Source organism: Aulonocara sp. 'chitande type north' Nkhata Bay, linkage group LG13 (genome assembly GCF_057382095.1).
Source record: "Aulonocara sp. 'chitande type north' Nkhata Bay isolate Kocher_YH1m ecotype deep benthic linkage group LG13, A_spYH_male_GT1.1, whole genome shotgun sequence".
Lineage (NCBI taxonomy): Eukaryota > Metazoa > Chordata > Actinopteri > Cichliformes > Cichlidae > Aulonocara > Aulonocara sp. 'chitande type north' Nkhata Bay.
In genome coordinates this window covers 12,718,305-12,737,698 of record NC_141356.1, presented here as the reverse complement: position 1 = coordinate 12,737,698, position 19,394 = coordinate 12,718,305, and the positions used below count along the sequence as shown (strand labels likewise).

The window sequence follows — 19,394 nt, the reverse complement described above, 5'->3', positions numbered from 1 at the left end:
CCGAGATTATTCTCGTGGTGTGTGGCGGTTATGGCGCAGTTCAGGTTAGAGGATTTTAATGTGCAGCCTTCAGTGGAGGATCTAGGGAGGTGTTGAAAGGATGATCTCTGTGCTGTTGCCGCCCCATTACGGTATTGTGGTGGCCAGGTCGCTGAAAAAAGAAGATATGAAAGCTCTTGTGGTTGGGGGGTTGGTCACTCTCCAACCCATCTAGCGATGCCCTTAATGCGTTTGAACGTATTGCCCTGGCCCTGCACTGGCCCAAAGAGGTTTGGCCTTTGCCGCTGCAGTGTAAACTGGTCGGTAAGGTGCAGGTGTGTGCAGCTCTCACCCTTGAGGACAGTTTGGTGTATGATAAGGTATGGAGTGCCATTCTCAGAGGCTTACAGACAGTGTTTTGGGTCCCTCCGAAAGCCCCCCACGCAAACCTTTCTTGAGTTTGCAAGGGAAAAGGGTATATTGTTTGATAGTTGGAGTCAGGCGAGTGGTGTTGTAGACTTTAAGTCGCTGTGCGAGTTAATATTGCTGGAGGAGTTTAAGAACTGTTTTCCTGAGCAGACAGTGATGTACCTGAACATGCAGAAGGTGGCCACGTTACAAGAGGCAGCTGTCCTGGCCGAGGAGTTTGCCCTAACGCATAAGGCAGTGCAACAAATAGAATAGTGCTATTGTAAATTGTGTGAGAACATGATTGTGACTGTCCTGAGTGAAGTATTGCAAACTGTGGAAAGAGTGATTTTGAATGTTCTGAGTGAAGTATTTTGCAAGTGTCAGAGGCATAAAGTGAGACATGAGTAAGAAAAGGAATAGGAAGTGAAGCAGGGGTAACAGCCAGACAGACTGACAAGGGTGCAGACAGTAAACTGGATAGCAGAGGGTGATACTGCAGGTCACCAGCTGCCCCTAGGGGACACAAAATAAATAAAGTAGAATGAAAAAATATGAAATAATACTAAAAACCCTTTTAGTATTATTACATTTTTTTTGGCGGGCCAGACCTTAAAAGACCCTAAAACAGAAAAAGTCCAGTTTCCTGTTTTTGAAAAAAAAAGAGAAACCAAACACTCTTTATAGATAAACAATAATAAAGGTATAAATAAAGAATAAGAATAAATAAGTAACAATTAATAAAACTGAATGCATTCTGAGAATTATGAAAGATAATTCTTGAAAAATGCCCTAAACGTTAAAGGGAGCAGTTGCACATTAAACAGTTTGGTGGATGGAGAATCACAAGCTGGGAAGTTCACCTGCAATATCACTGTGTCTGAGTGGACTCAGAAAGACTGTCTGAGTTTGAAATTTGCCACAGATGGAGTAAAGTTTCAACAGAAGAGACTGAAAAACAAGACAAGGCTGAAGAAAAATTGCCCAAAGGATCACTGAGAATGCACATCCCATGTGGAAAAGAAATAGAACAAACTTCATATAGTGAATCATAGAAGGCTTATATGATTTACTCATGAAAGCGGCCACTTTCTCATTACTTTCATATCGTTAGCTTCATAGCATAAGTGCCTAAGTCATTGACTTAGTCAAATGACTTAGGCAATTATGCTATGAAGCTAACGATATATTGTTTTAGGAAGTATCCAAAACATACAAGTTTCATTTATGTAATTTTTCAAGGGATCTTGTATCTGTTTTCACTCTTGTATGCTTTTCATACATGTTTCACACAAGACAGATACAAACTTTATAAGATTTAAATATATCTTTTTCATATGGGATGTCACAGCCATGAACTGCTGCGGGATGTGGGAGAGAAAGACAGCAGCAGACAGAAGGAGGAAGAAGATAACAAGGAGGGAGAAGAGAACATGGAGGAACAATGAAGACTGTTTTTAGTGTGGGGACACGTGAAAATCAGGTTAAGGAAAACCAGGAAAAAACTGAGGCCGACTGACTTGGTGTGGAGGTTGAGAAAGGGTCAGAATATTGCAACATGTTTGATCTGGCTAATGTATTTTTCAGTAAAAAAAAGTGTAATCCTGGCAGTTAGCTTTGGGTTGCTTTCTCTTTCCAGGCAAAAAATTATACTCATCCATGGCCTAAACCAGTCCCTAAGATTTTTTACAGTGCACTTAAAGAAAACTTGTCAGGTTTAATCCCTATGGAGAGATCAACATTTTTGGATACGCAAATTTAATAATCTGTCCTTTTTAGCAGGCCTGCAAGATTAAAACTAAAGTGCTATAAAATATCCTACCTAGAGCAGTTGCAAGGTTAACCCCCTTCATTAGGCTTTGGAGAAAAATGTACCTATCTGGGACCTACAAAAGTTGATTCTGTTCATCTGGACGTAGCGTTTTCAGTGGGAGAAACGTTTTGTCACTTATCCAAGTGACTTCTTCAGTCTCAGCTGACTGCAGGTTTCCCCAATCTTCATTCTCATGACCATTGATAAATGGTCAGGAGAATTTTGATATTACATGGTTATTACTTTGGTAGTTGCATAGTAATAACTTAGAAATTACCGCATTATTACCCTGTTGTTTCCCCCTTGTTATCCTACTATTCACCTTTATTACCAAGCTGTAATAGAAAGTGCTACCATGTATAATTTCAATATCCAATAAGCAATCTGTTTAAGGTCTTTCTATACATATTTCTGCATGTTCATTTCGTAGTACAAGTAAATTATTATATATATCTTAGAGGTTGCTTTAGGTGGCTGATAACCCCAGAGATGAGCAATCTTTAGAATAATTAAATTTATATCCATAATCACATATTGTGTATGCTACCATTGTATATAGTGTATTATCTTCTTTCTTTTTTATTTGTCTGTATTTTTCTTCTGCTATCTGTACACACAAATTTCCCCAACGTGTGATCAATGAAGTCGTATCTTATCTTATCTTATCTTATCTTAGAGACTTGATGAGACTGCAAACTTATCAGTAAAGTTGTTATTAATATTAGTAATATTATTGCAAGATATATAATACAATAATGATGGTAAGTTTAACAAAAAGTGAAAAATCCAGTTGACTATAAACCCAGATAATTATACAGAAAACCTTTAAAATATTAAAGAAAACAATGCACTGCACAGCAGCAAAAAGAGCAACAACAATTCTTTGTACCTTTATTAAATCCTTAAGCATTTAATAATAATGTTTCCCTTGAAATGTATGTAATTCATCTGTACAAAACCTCTATCCACATGACCAGCTGGTGTGTTTGTTCAGTCCAGTTATTTACAATAATATTCGAATATAGTGGTGGTGTAGAAACTTCATTACTAAATTAACTGTAATCAGCCAGCAAGCACAACCTCAGTACTAAAATGGTTATTGTATTGCAATATACAATTTTATACAAAACATATATATATATGTGTGTGTGTGTGTGTGTGTGTGTGTGTGTGTGTATACATATATATAGTTATATTCTTCCTTTGATCTGTTGAGCTAAGATACAATATTATGCTATCCTTATAATATATATATATATATATATATATATATATATATATATATATATATATATATATATATATATATATATATATATGTATATATATATGTATATATATATATATATATATGTGTATATATATATATGTATACATATATATATATATATATATATATGTATATATATATATATGTGTATATATATATATATATGTATATATATATATATATATATATATGTATATATATATATATATGTGTGTATATATATATATATATATGTATATATATATATATATATATGTATATATATATATATGTGTATATATATATATATATATATATATATATATGTATATATATATATATATGTATATATATTAAATACAACATTAATTGGAAATCTAAAACCAGAGCCACTTCAGCTGAGAGTAGTACTGCTCAGATTCTTGGTATTTATCTGTTGTTTGATGGCAACATTAAATAATATTTGTAAAGGATGCTGTTTGATTATTTTCTCTGTTCTCTCTACATTTGACTCACTTTGACTGCATCAGCTGTCCTTTCCGTGTTACCATCAGTCACAGTGATAATCAGCTGCTACATCTGATACAGTGATGTTCATACTACAGCAGCACAGACAGACTAGCAGTTTGTCTATGCATCCTTTTTGCATGAAAAGGAACAAAATCAAGTCCACAAAAGGACAAAGCAGAAACAAGATTGAAACTGGAATGAAATGACAGAATAAATTTATATCTGCTAAAAAATCTAAAATTGGAAAAATCAGTGTGGGAAGAATCATGACAAAGTAGTTAAAGAACAACAGAACCAAAGTTCCCAGACTTCTTCGTTTGTCTTCAGTGGGCACTGAGGTGGCAGCAGGCAGGGCTGTGAAAGTCCAGGCTAAGCAGAAGATGGACATAGGGGCAGGAAGGAGGGCATAAATAATTAAACGTACAAATTCTTTTAAGATTATGGCAAGAGGAACACTGACAATACAAAAAGCCCAGACCAGGATACAGACCAGCACAGAACTCCTAGTTTGTCTGAGGCAGTCCAACAGTGGGTAGGCAAAGAAGAAACATCTGTAACACAGGATGCGAACATATTATGATTATCACAGTACAGAATGGTATGTTTCTGACAATAATGATGCTTTCCAGTAGAAAACAACATTCATAGACATCCAAGTACACAGATGGAAGTACCTTTCCAAAGCGATGCACATCTTGAAGTAAAGACTGGCCATAGCACATGAGACGTGAATCATGACACAGATGCTTCGTTCCACTCTCGCCACCCAAGCAATCATTATACACATCTGGATTAGATTGGAGATGAGGAGGTTTGTGTAAGAGATGATGGGGACCTTAACTCTTTGCACCTGTAGGAAATACATGTTAAAATTAAATTTCCACTTTATTTCCTCTCCTTCACACACATATGTTATATCTTTCTTTTTACTTTCTTTTTTTAACTTTCTTTTTATTGTTTTTCTTTAAACATTGTACAGTGGGGGTAGAGGTTAACAACAAACAGAAGATAAAAAGAAAGAAAAAAATGATAAAATAAAAAGTAGGTAAATAAATAAATAAACCAGGTGAAAAAAAGAACGTGTTGGGTCACCATTTTTCTACAATTTGATTATTTCTCATTATCAGTGTGATGGTCTTTTTCCTGTCGAGTTTGTACTCAGTCCATTTCTCCCACTTTCAATGGTATTGATCTTCCTGAGTCCTTATTCTCTAAGTCAATTGTTCCATGATTTGTATTTCATCTATAATTTTGATCTATTCATCCTGCGATGGTGGGTCTATCTTGTACATTTTCTTGTGATTGCCAATTTACAGGCTGCAAGCATAATTTTCAATATGTCTCTATCTTTGTTGAACACATTTCCCGTAATGACACCAAGACATAATAATGTACAAGACAATACAGACAATACAGCATAACCCAGAATTTTAACCTATAACTAAATGAACATCTTCCTCAAATTTCTGGATTTTGGGAGAGAACCAAAATACATGGGAATGATTCACAATTACATCTCCACAGCTTTTCCAACACGGTTGTGGTAATGAAGTGTTATTGTTCCTAATTCTGGGTGTCATAAAATATCTAAATACATTTTTCCAGCAATGTAATCTTCAGGCACGTGTTTTCCAGATTTGTGACCATTCCTCATCAAATATGTTCAGTCCCAAGTCTCTCTGCCACTTCAGTTTTACATATGTTGTTGTTTAATCTCCTGGAAGTTCATAGAATTCCTATCTTTAATTAGTGTACATATCGCTGTTAATCCATTAGGAATCCACTGTTTAAATCTTTGGTCCATAGAACAAGGGAAAAAACCCTTATTATAAGCGATCCATTGAAGCAGTCCGAGCTCTTTTTCCAGTTTGTATTTTTGTACCAGATTAAACCATATTTTTAGCGTAAACTGAGTGACTAAATTCAGCTGTTTAATTACTCTCATTGCTTCTTCTCTGTCTCCTATAAGGCTGTGAATTTCTCTTCCTTGTACTGATTTTTCTAAATTCTTTCATTTGGCTGTAGCTAATTTTTTGGAAAAATGGTTTACAGATTTTCTGGAGGAGGACAGACATTTGTTTAGAACTCTTAAAGATGTTGAAGAAGCAAGCTCCTTTAAGCAAATACTTTGGTGTCCCTCCACTTTCAAAGAAATGTCAGAAGGAGTCCGAACCGCAAAACAAGCGCGTATTCTCGGAAAAGTGGTTGCAGGAGGTGAGCTGGCTTCAAACAAATGATGTGGTGCAGAATATGTGTGAGGATGGAGCTAATGATTTCATTTTCATGATGATGAATTCAAATAATTAGAAACGCTACCAGTGTTTTTCTTTCTTTCTTCTAAATCTTAAAATCATTCAAATACTCACAGACTCATAAAAAAATATATAAATATTAATTATTATTTACTTACTGCATAAAACACACAGTAGGTGATCAGTATGGTCAAAGGAAGGCAGACACACATGTTGATCCACATCATCACTTCAAGGACATAACGCTCTTCTTGATCATTTTCTATGATGGGGTTGTTGTATATGAATCTAAGAGGACCTCTTCCTCTGTAAAACACTTTATGGCATAGCAAGTAAAGGAAAACACAGCAGAGTATTAGTGTAATTATTTAGACATTAAATTATTGATGACATTAGTTAAGAAGAAGCAACTTCTGCTGAGCTGAAAGTAAAAACATGAAAGAGCCTCAACTTGTGCCGACAGGGACACGTCTGTAAAATAAAGCTGAGATGAAGAAAAACCGGCTTAAAACCAGTTTGATAGCACTTGATTGAAACTTAACTGATTTTGGTCAGATTTTGTTAGATGTACAGAACTGTCTATAAAAATTTTATTTGCACAAATTTAAACATGTTGTTATGTTATTAAATCAATGATTGTGAATAAAATTGATTCAGAAATTCCTCAAAAAATGTTCCAACACAGTAAAAAAAAAAAAATAACAACAACTCTCTGCAGGTTTTTTTTAATTTTTGTAAACTCCTTAAAGGCTTAACTTTGAACATTCATTGGAGTCTAATATGTATGTGTACTGAATGAACTGGATGCATTCTATGGGTAACTATTTTGTTATTTTGTGTTCACCAGGATCACCTGTTGTATTTACTGCTATTTTATATAAAGATGTGAACACAAATGACTGATCTGTCATCAGGTCTCCATCAAATAATTTAATATAAACTTAATACATTACCAGCACACACATTTACATTAGCTACACTGAAACAGAAGTGCACGACAAGAACAAAGGAAAAGAAGTTAGTACCACAACTTCAGTAGTTATTCAGCTGTTCTAGTTATGAGTCAGTTTCTTCATAACTATCCTCGTTTTCATGTAGAGAAAATATGAATAAGTGTAAACTTTGGCCTTACTTGTCTCAGGGCTGCTTCCAGCTGAACCAGTGGGTAAAATCTGTAATGTGATGAGTTTGTCTTAAACAAGGAAGCTGTGGTGACCTACTTTACAAACCTCGTACTCACAGCAGCCCACGAACATGAAGCCAGCAGCAGTCAGCCAGACTAATAAACACAAATCATGATTTTGTTGTGAACATTCTCCAGTACTGCTGTTGCTAAAAGTAACACAGCCATTAGGAACCGAAAATAACATAAAGGAAAAATAACCTTTGTTACATAAAAGGTTTTTATCTCTGATGTTGATTATTTGGCATGTTTTCACAGGATTTTGAGTCATCCTTCATTTCTTGATATTTTTATTGGCAAATAGAAAAAGCTGGAGTGATTTATTACAAACATATAGAAAACATACATTAGCTACATACAAAAACAGCAAGCACAGGAAAGCAGTGAGTTTATTTACAGTGGACGTAGCTGTTTAACTAGTTACAAAAACTGTCTTCAGGTAGTGGGTCTGTTGGTGAATGCAAGTCTCTGGGGTTTAATCCACACAGACACAAAAATTTGCTCACTAATCTCTCTCACACATGAACACCACTGCAGGGAAGCATCCAGGCTTTTGCACAGTGAGATTAACAATTTTCTGAGATATAACAGACTGACCAGACAGAGAGGTGCACTAACACTGGCAGTGCACCACTCAGGCAAAGAATGAAGGTTTGCTTCCAGCTTAAGTAGGCTGCCAGCAGACTGGGTGATGACCACCAGGTGAGCTTGATTATCCCAGGTGTGCCAGGAGGTGGGCGGATATCCAGGAAGACCCCACCACTGAAAGGTGGTTATCCAGAGACACACACCATGAGCGACAGAAAGGAAGAGAAAGAGCCCAAGGATGGAGCGAGACAGAGAGTACTGGCAGAAACGCAGAGGAGTACTGGAGATCCATGAGAGTACATAAGGCAAAAACAGAGTCTGCACAATTCTAATAATTTTGAAAGGCTCTATTTAATGTCACCACCTTTATTCAGAATATTTCTGTACCAAAAATTTTCAATTTGGACTCATCACTCCATCTGACCACTGATTTTCAGTCTAGTTCTTGTGTAATTTGGAATAGCCCAGCCGTTTATCCCTGTTTGCCTTCTTTAAGAAAGGCTTCTTCACAGTCATTCTCCCACTGAGACTTCTCACGCAAAACTCGAAACTGTTACACAAACCTATCGTGGGAAAGATAGAAACAACTCCTTACAGGCGTTTGCTCTCTCAGGCTCAGCAGGAACAAATGAACAAAGAGTAGAAAAAACAACAGTTTAGCTTTAAGGCTGTTTTTAGTGGAAAAGAACTACGGCAAGTCTGCTGGTACAAAAAACACAGCCAAATTATCATACCTGCCTTAAAGGGGCAGCACAGTGCTATGTACAATGCAGTTCATAGGGCAAACAGAGTTTCTAATGAGCTGGAAAGGCAACATTTGGTGTCACCACCTTTATTCTTAGGACTGTTGGAACTCTTTTGGGCAAAATCTTTTGCTGTTTCTTTAAGTAATCTTCAGAAGTTTTACTCCAGAGATCTTGGATTACATATCAAAGCCCTTTCTTGGTTGCTGTGTTTTTTTCCTATTTCTTTGTCACACTGCTTCAATAATATTGAGGTCTGGAGTCTGCAGACGTCCGTCCATGACTGATACTGTTCCCCTGTGTGATTTTCTGTTCACGAATACTTTCATCTCATTGGCAGTGTGTTTGGGATCATTGTCATGCAAAAAAACAAACAAACAAACCCACTGATGACAGTTCAATCCCCAAAATTTTAATTCAGATTCAGAGCTGTTGCCACTGATATTCATAACAGTTCTTGTTTAACTGCAGAAGCCTAGCCTGTATCCCTAATAAAGAAAGGCTTCTTCACATCCATCCTCCCACTGAGACCATTTGTGATGAGGGATCAGTGAACAGGAGATGGATCGAGACAGATGCATGTGTAAAAGTTGTGTGTCAGGTCTTTGGTGTATTTTTCCTGTTTCTTAAGGACATGACAGATCTTTTTCATGACAAGGAGCTACTCCATCCTTCTTATACAGTTAATTATCATAATCTTCAGTGGTGTGAAGGTCCAGCTGATGGCTTATTCAAGAAGTCACAACCACAGACTTGTGTAGAAAATCAAAACAAGCATATAAGCAGGTATTCTAGTATCATTAGATAAATCTTCTACACAATAAGAATTAGGTTACTCATTAATTCTGCTGCAATACCCACACATGGAGTCTATTTATTTTGATTTTTAGTGAACACAAACTAAAACTATTTGGTTATATGAAAGCAAATGTGATTTCGTGAAATATTCAATGATTGTTATTTATTTTTTATATTTATTGCAGAAACTATCCATCTTTGTACAGTATAGGTGATAATTAGTGACAGCACATTTTCTTACCTTTCACTTGTGCTTACAGCACCAGACCAGACGGCTGATTCAGACAAGTACAGAATCTGCTAACAAAACTTGAAATACTGGTAGTTTCATAGATGTAATTATTAGCACTAAAACATTTTTATCTTCCACATCTCATATTTCCTTGTATACTGAACAGAGTTTGCTGCCAGGGTTGGAGGAAGAAAACATGGGACAGAGTGTCCTTTTTTCTCTCCGTTACATAGAAATACTCACTAGAGCAGCAGTTGTGAATTGATCCACAAATGGAAATAATCTGAAAAAAATGGAGCATATACAGATTTTGCCTAACTTTTTGAAGTCATGTTTGTAACTTCATGAGCTCCTTACAAACCTATTCTTCCTGTTTACACCACATTAAAACCCACAGACACAGCAGTAGCTGAAGTGGCAGCAAATGTCTGATTGATGACATAGTTTTTTTTTAAAGATTGTTATCTTCAGTAGGAAAGTGTGGCCTCTGAAATGTGAAACAGAGATAGGATATGAAAGCCTAAAAATTACACCAGTTTTCTCACGTCTAAGCAGACGACTGCTTCTCACCAGCAGTAGAAAAAAGTGATACAAAGCAGAAATCAAATCATGCAAAACATTAAAAAAAACAGGTTGTCTAGTTCCTAGGTCCCTTTGTTAAAATATATGAGACGTTTCATACACATTTCATACACAATCATTTTGTATTTTGGTTCAGAAAATTATGAAGAACTGTGATATTTCCTTGAAGTGATGCTGTGACTTTTTGTCAATAGTTAAAGAATTACACATTTTACAAAGAGCAGTATTAATGATTTATAGAACGTAATTTCCTAACACATTACTGACCTTAGTTTTTAGACCTAAATATTTCTTCACACGGGCACTTAACCTCCTAGGACCTGCCGTCCACATATGTGGACATCTCATTTTGGGATGTCTAGACCAAAATACAAAATTTTACTCTACAAGGGCCTGATAACCACTTATAAGGACAATATACTGCAAATGTTCTATTGAAATTTAAAACAAATGTCCTCATATATTGATCTTATTTTTGTCAGAGATAAAATCCGGTAAAAAATATATATATATATATATGTAAATTCTTTGTTTTTATATTCATCAGGTCCCAAACAGCCCAAATAGCAAAGAGAATTTAAAAATGCTGCCATGAAAGAGTTTGGGTCTTAGGAGGTTAAACTGAAGGAAAAAACCCGATGATGCGAGGTGAGCGCTTCAGTTTGTCACAAAGTGGAATGAATGTGATTGGTTGAACAGGTGTTCTTGCTCTGTGTTCTGTTTGTTGCGTTTCCATCAGCGTCAGAGACTCAGCAGCAGATTAGAATCAAGTATCATAACATTTATACATTTAATAAATACACGCATGTTCTCGCGACAATGCGACGCACTGTTTGCTCTTCATTCAGTGATTTTAGTACAGCAGGCTTCACACGGTGCACATATAAAACATATTTCTCCTGAACAGAGCCGCTTGCTGTGAAAACGTGGATTTTAAACCTGAACGATCAAACCTGCTCCGACAGTTTGAGTTTTTCTTCTCTCAGCTGTCCTGCTGGAAAACTATCAGCACAGTTGATGAACGACCGTTTTTTAGTTTCAGAGATATGAGGGATATTTCCCAAAATCTGACCTGCATCGATCCTCCACTCAGTGTCCGTTGTTACCATGGTTACTGCACACGCTGTGTGAATTAAACAGCTGACACTGCGGTAACTCCCGGCGAGTGTTTACGTTTTCATTACAAAAGAATTATCTGACTTGACTTAAGTTAACTTGGATAACTTAAGTTAACTTGGATAACTTAAGTTAGGGAGTATCAGAACTAACGTCAACGTGAGCTGTTTCCTCGGAAATCTCGACTCGTGTTGACGTTCGAACGACAAACTGGTAAGAACTGCACATCACTACACTGAAATATACAGGCTATTACTGAAATACACGCGCTATGTTATAAACTCTAGTGGTACTATTAACATGTTTAGTTATAAAGGACACCTTCTTGCCTTTAGTCTTATTCATGAGCATTATTAATTGTCTTCTAACACCCAGAAGTCAGCACGATGTGTTTCATAGTTTCTAACAAGCATTTTACTTCTCAACGTAACATGATCGAAACACCGACATCTGCTTATTGAACAAAAACAAAAGAACACAAATCAGATGTGAATTAGATTTTTTTTTTCTAATTTTAATTAACTCCAAAAATTCTAATAGACAGCTGAGCTCAGAATAGAATAATCATCTCTGGACAGGCTGGAGGCTTTCAATATCCACCTACTGTACAACTATGCGCTGAAACTTTAATCTGAGCCAAACTGATTTTCTTAGGAGTAAATAAAATAGTGCTATTTAACGAAGCCACTGATGTCTCAGCGGACGCAGTATTTTAACCCAGCCACGTGTGACGGACACTCGCGCTCATACCAGGTCAGAGCACCGACGGAGCTGCGTTGCATAAGCTGCTGATCATATGAGTCTGATTACTGCTTTGGCAGGTCTCCTTTTAAAGTGGACATGAAAATCATTTATACCTTGCTGTCAAAATCTGACATATTACTGTGTTGTTTAATAAATACAGTGGGGCAAAAAAGTATTTAGTCAGCCACCGATTGTGCAAGTTCCCCCACTTAAAATGATGACAGAGGTCAGTAATTTGCACCAGAGGTACACTTCAACTGTGAGAGACAGAATTTGAAAAAAAAATCCATGAATTCACATGGTAGGATTTGTAAAGAATTTATTCGTAAATTAGGGTGGAAAATAAGTATTTGGTCACCTCAAACAAGGAAAATCTCTGGCTCCCACAGACCTGTAACGTCTTCTGTAAGAAGCTTTTCTGTCCCCCACTCGTTACCTGTATGAATGGCACCTGTTTGAACTCATCATCTGTATAAAAGACACCTGTCCACAGCCTCAAACAGTCAGACTCCAAACTCCGCCATGGCCAAGACCAAAGAGCTTTCGAAGGACACCAGGAAAAGTATTGTAGACCTGCACCAGACTGGGAAGAGTGAATCTACAATAGGCAAGCAGCTTGGTGTGAAAAAATCAACTGTGGGAGCAATCATCAGAAAATGGAAGACATACAAGACCACTGATAATCTCCCTCGATCTGGGGCTCCACGCAAGATCTCATCCCGTGGGGTCAAAATGATCATGAGAACGGTGAGCAAAGATCCCAGAACCACACGGGGGCACCTGGTGCATGACCTGCAGAGAGCTGGGACCAAAGTAACAAAGGTCACCATCAGTAACACACTACAACGGCAGGGAATCAAATCCCGCAGTGCCAGACGTGTTCCGCTGCTGAAGCCAGTGCATGTCCAGGCCCGTCTGAAGTTTGCCAGAGAGCACATGGATGATACAGCAGAGGATTGGGAGAATGTCATGTGGTCAGATGAAACCAAAGTAGAACTTTTTGGTATAAACTCAACTCGTCGTGTTTGGAGGAAGAAGAATACTGAGTTGCATCCCAAGAACACCATACCTACTGTGAAGCATGGGGATGGAAACATCATGCTATGGGGCTGTTTTTCTGCCAAGGGGACAGGACGACTGATCCGTGTTAAGGACAGAATGAATGGGGCCATGTATCGTGAGATTTTGAGCCAAAACCTCCTTCCATCAGTGAGAACTTTGACGATGAAACGAGGCTGGGTCTTCCAACATGACAATGATCCAAAACACACCGCCCGGGCAACAAAGGAGTGGCTTCGTAAGAAGCATTTGAAAGTCCTGGAGTGGCCTAGCCAGTCTCCAGACCTCAACCCCATAGAAAATCTGTGGCGGGAGTTGAAAGTCCGTGTTGCTCGGCGACAGCCCCAAAACATCACTGCTCTCGAGAAGATCTGCATGGAGGAATGGGCCAAAATACCAGCTACTGTGTGTGCAAACCTGGTAAAGACCTATAGTAAACGTTTGACCTCTGTTATTGCCAACAAAGGTTATGTTACAAAGTATTGAGTTGTATTTTTGTTATTGACCAAATACTTATTTTCCACCCTGATTTACGAATAAATTCTTTACAAATCCTACCATGTGAATTCATGGATTTTTTTTTCACATTCTGTCTCTCACAGTTGAAGTGTACCTCTGGTGCAAATTACTGACCTCTGTCATCATTTTAAGTGGGGGAACTTGCACAATCGGTGGCTGACTAAATACTTTTTTGCCCCACTGTAAGTGTTTACAACTTTTAGAACTTTTCTGCCATCGTGTGCCAGTCCAGAGTGTGACGTCACAGGGTGTTCCCTGGCTGTACTGCCTTCCTGCTGTAATATTCAGGATTGTAAAGCACACGAGAAATGAGGACTGTGTGGAAGAGAGAGAGTGTTAAATCCATGTGAGAGCAGTGCTCCATAGCAAGGGTGTAGATTTGGTTTCGGTGTTGGTGGGGACCGAAGCCTGCCCTGTTTCTTTTTTTTTTCCTTTTTGTTTTTGCTTCTTGATAAAAAGAGGAGAAACATACTTGCCTACATATGCTATTCTACGTGCTTTTAAACCATTTAAAATCACAATTCATAGTTTTATATGTGAATTATATAATGTTAAATTACTATTAAACAAATGACTGACTAAGTATTTTAGGCTTTAGTTTACTTCAGCCATATTCCATATAAATCAGGTATCATACAAAAATAAAAATAGCTTCAAATACAGTCATGACAATAAAAGAATATGACTTTAAGTACTTAACAACATTACTTCAGTTATAGCACACCAACATCTCTGACACATTAGCACTAAGGGAACACTGAATGACCTGCTGGTTTTTGTCCATAAAACTACTGATGTAAGATGACCACAAAGTAAAAGATCTCTCAGCAAAATTATGCAACATTTTAGGCACTATTGCCCCGATCAACTCAGTGAGCTGGGATTTTTTATTCTAAACATGGACTACTGTTACAGCAACAGACATGGACTACATGCCCCACACAACAAATCTACACCCTTGCTCCATAGTGTAAATTAGCCTTTAAACATGTAGTATTTCATGTCCAATTTAAGCTCTTGGTCCAACACCTCCTCTGAAATGTGTTCATTCACAATCATTTTAAACTTAACACTTGTAACTGTAGGATGTTGTGGTGTGAGGGGTTTTTGTTTTTTTTACAAAATCTTTTCTTTCACTGATATAACAGTAAAGGTTGTGAGAAAACTGAATTCACAGACACTTCAGTTTTTTTCCTACAAACTTTATTAACCAAAACACACACACAAAAGAATTCAAAACTTGGCTGGGATCCACGAGGGCAGAAGATCTACTCTTGTGTTTGACTCACGTGTGCTCACTCAGTTATTTGACAATAATGGCTGATTGTAAGCAGTGTTGGTCAAGTTACTTGAAAAAAGTAATCAGTAACTAATTACTGATTACTTCCCCCAAAAAGTAATCCCATTACTTTACTGATTACTTATTTTCAAAAGTAATTAATTACTTAGTTACTTTTTAAAAACACAATTTACAACCTGAAGAGGTGATAAAGCGATAGATCTCTCAGCCCAATTCTACTTTTTCTACATAATCCATCATACAAAATGTAATCAAATGGAAAAGTCCCTTTTTTTTAACTTGTTTTATTAGTTTTAATCTTTTAACTTTATGCATCAAGCAAAAATTTAATTATATGCAACATTCTCTGACTGGAAGAAATTTGTTTAATATTAATATAGACTAGCGGTCCTTTTGCTCTATTTTCACCTGTAAAAGCAGGAGCAGGGTAGGCGGAGGTTTACCCTGGTGCAGGTGTGCCGCAGCGGTCAGTGGAAGGATATGGCAGTTTCTCTGTGAATTTCCCATTACGTGGTAGCGCACTCGGAGCTTGCTTGGAAGTTTAGGGTTTTTTTTCGCTGTAAAAATAAGTTTTCTTCCCACGCACAACGGACACTAATGTTTTTGTCACTTTTTATGGAATCAAACTTAAAGTAAGGTCAGTACTTCCACGCTTTAAACGCTGCACGCTCATACTCTCTCCAGTACTCGTTATATTATCCATTGTTGATCTGCACACAGCTGTTGTCACAAACGTTCATGATGAGGCGAACTGAAGAGGTGAGAGATACTGTAGGTGCTGCTAGGATGAGACAAACATCATTCGCAGAGTCCTTTGGTGTTGCAGGCAGACACTATCCGGGTACAGAGAGACATGTAGCACTGCAGCTGAATTTTATAAAGGCTTAGGTTTTTGTGTTTATGTTTAAAAAGCGGGATTTCCCCGCATCATTAAAAGCCATTCGTTCAAATTAATGAATATAAAGAATGAAATACATGCTACAATAAAAAGCTTTATGAGTTTAGCTTGAAGTAATACGTGTGCTCCCTGAGATCACCTCACATCAGTTCAGTTGGCCTAGATTTGGTCAGCTAAGGTTGTAGAGTAGAGCTGTTATAGTGGATCATATAGGCTTCGTATCATTAAAATAAACAGTGTACTTGCAGTAAAACAGCCATTGTAGGCTTCAAAAAATAAAAATACAGCTCAAACATATTTCATACATGAAACAAATAATTCAATTCAATTTTATTTATATAGTGCCAAATCACAACAAAAGTCGCCTCAAGGCGCTTCATAGATACAGAGAAAAACCCAACAATCGTATGACCCCCTATGAGCAAGCACTTTGGCGACAGTGGGAAGGAAAAACTCCCTTTTAACAGGAAGAAACTGTCATGATCCGGAGTCTGCGACTCCGTGTTTATGTTATTATTATTCTGTGGTTTTGGTTATTTTGGGGTTCTTGTACATTCCCTGTTAACGTTTCATGTTCCTATGTTCTGTGTTCCCCAGTCTGTGTGAAGTCTGTGTGTTGTAGCATTGCGTGTATGTGTTTCCTGTTTTATTGTGAAGGTCTGCGTCTTATGTGAGTGTTTCAGTTTGCCTCCCTAGTCTTGTCACGTTACTCACTCCCAGCTGTGTCCCCCACCTGTGTGTGATCTCCCTGTGTTCTCTGAGTGTATTTTAGTCGTGTCTTCTGTCTTAGTAGTTGCTGGTTCGTCTGTGTTATTCCCCTCCATTTTCCTGTGTATTCTGGCCGCATTACTCTCCCTGCATCTCCGTTTCATGTCTCAAGGTTTCAGGCTTGGTTTTGCCTAGCTTTTCCCAGTTTAGTTTACTCTTAGGTTTAGGTTTTTGTCCACCTCATCTCCGTTTGTGTCACCCTTTGGTTAATAAAGCTCACTCACCACTTAAGCAGTCTGCATCTTGGGTCCATTTATATTCACACATAGCCTGCCTCGGCACCCCGTGACAGAAACCTCCGGCAGAACCAGGCTCAGGGAGGGGCGGGGCCATCTCCTGCGACCGGTTGGGGTGAGAGAAGGAAGACAGGATAAAGACATGCTGTGGAAGAGAGAAAGAGATTAATAACAGATATGATTCAATGCAGAGAGGTCTATTAATACATAGTGAGTGAGAAAGGAAAAACTCAATGCATCATGGGAATCCCCCGGCAGCCTACATCTATTGCAGCATAACTAAGGGAGGATAACGTATAAATCTTACATCTATAAACCTTTATGCAGCTATAAAATGTGTCTCAACTGTATTATTTTTTTCAGTCACATTTGTTTTGAGCGATTGTTAATCGAATGTTTCAAATGCAGGTTTTTTATTTCTTGTATAATAATTCTTCATAATGAAACATGAAAGGTATCATTTGAAATACACTACTGCTTAGTTTAAATTTCCAAAACACATCCAGTTTTTGTACAAACAATCTGTGTCGGGTCATCATCGTCCATATCAGCTTGAGTTTTATTTGGTATCAGATCAGAGAGGAAATTAGTATTGCGCCAACAATAAAGCTTTAATTCCCAAACTTTTGAGATAAAGTATTTCTTATTCTTTATTGTATTTTCCTATTTAATACATTCTACAAATATCACAAAGCTTGTGAATGGTTTCTTATTCCTTGTCCTTAACGTGTTATTAACATGCAGAACGTTATAAATACTTTTATCCTGTAGAGAGAGACAAATATCTCTGTTACAGTGTGTTCATCTCCCTTCTTGACAGAGTAGCTGTCACAAAGTAAAGTTCCTTAGAAGGAAACGGGAGACTGAAAAGTTTTAAGTAGGCAGAGTATGGCTAACTGGCATTTTATGATGATATATTAATAAAGAAATTCAAACATGCAGCAAATCTGCCAAGAAGAAGAAGTGTCCACACACTTTAATAATAGCAGTCCATTTCTTTAAACCACTTTCTTATTCTGAGAGTATTGCAAACAAATACTCACTTAGTGCTCTGCATTAGGATGTCTCTCCTTACTTTGTACCTGTGACTGTTTTGGAATTATTCCTCTTATTGTTTCAGGTCAGTCATCCTGTGTTTTGCCTTGAGCTTTTAAATACCACAAATAGCAATAGGTAAATATTTGAAAAGTCGTCAATCTGACCTGGGTCCTGGAGAAAATTGCGACCCAGATAAGGGCTCTAGCATGAGTAGTGGTCAAAAGAAAGCAAAAAAGGTATACTGGGGACAAACTGAGCCAATTCTGCTAAGCCTGGTGCATAGAGCAAAACTATCAATATGCTATTTGTAACATTTTTGTGTGGTGGTGTGCCGTGTGATCTTTTGAATGTGAAATATGTGCCCTGGCTCCAAAAGCCAGGAAACATTGGTTTATGTCATGTGATCATGAGTGTGATGTCACAGTGTATTTTCTCGTTTAAAACAACTTTGAATATTTTAGTGATTTGTTCAAAAAAAGAAAAAGAAGAATGGCTACCGAAACCCCTCCTTGAATCGCTACCTTATCGTGGTGGAGGGGTTTGTGTGTCACAGGGATCCCAGGGGCTATGTTGTCTGGGGGCTTTTGGCCCCTGGTAGGGTCTCCCATGGCAAATTGGCCCTGCGTGAGGGACCAGACAAAGAGCGATTCATAAGACCCTTATGAAAAGGACACCGAGGGAACAGTTTACCCTGCCCGGGATAGGGTTACCGGGGCCCCGCCCTGGAGCCAGGCCTGGGGAGGGTGCCCGAGGGCGAGCGTCTGGTGGCCGGGCCTTAGTCCATGGGGCCCGGCCGGGCACAGCCCGAAGAGGCCCACCACCCACAGGAGGCGCCATAGGGGTCGGGTGCATTGTGTGTCGGGTGGCGGCCAGGAGCGGAGGCCCTGGCGGACTGATCCCCGGCTGCCAAGACTGGCAATAGGGACATGGAATGTCACCTCTCTGGTGGGGAAGGAGCCTGAGTTAGTGCGTGAGGTTGAGAGGTACCGGCTAGATATAGTCGGGCTCACCTCTACACATGGCTTGGGCTCTGGAACCAGTCTCCTGGAGAGGGGCTGGACTCTGTCTCAGTCTGGAGTTGCCCCTGGTGAGAGGCGGCGGGCTGGGGTGGGTATCCTAATATCCCCTCGGCTTGCTGCCGGTACGTTGGGGTTTTTCCCGGTGGACGAGAGGGTTTGTTCCCTGCGCCTTAGGGTCGGGGAACGGGTCCTGACTGTCATCTGCGCTTATGCGCCGAGTGGCAGTTCAGAGTACCCAGCCTTCTTAGAGTCCCTGGGGGGGGTGCTGGAGGGTGCTCCACCTGGAGACTCTGTTGTCCTGCTGGGAGACTTCAATGCTCACGTGGGTAACAACAGCGAGACCTGGAGGGGCGTGATTGG

At 38.5% G+C, this 19,394-nt stretch overlaps 1 protein-coding gene across 1 annotated transcript; it reads right to left on the bottom strand.

The window, feature by feature from the left end:
- Positions 1-3,999: 3,999 nt before the first annotated feature.
- On the bottom strand, positions 4,000-6,438 carry LOC147315803 (uncharacterized). The gene is made up of 3 exons (XM_086258050.1): positions 6,370-6,438; positions 4,634-4,809; positions 4,000-4,510 (listed from the first exon to the last, which is right to left on the bottom strand). Exons 1-3 carry the CDS (start codon positions 6,436-6,438, stop codon positions 4,000-4,002), a joined length of 756 nt encoding a protein of 251 aa, XP_086114176.1.
- Between the last annotated feature and the right edge of the window lie 12,956 nt (positions 6,439-19,394).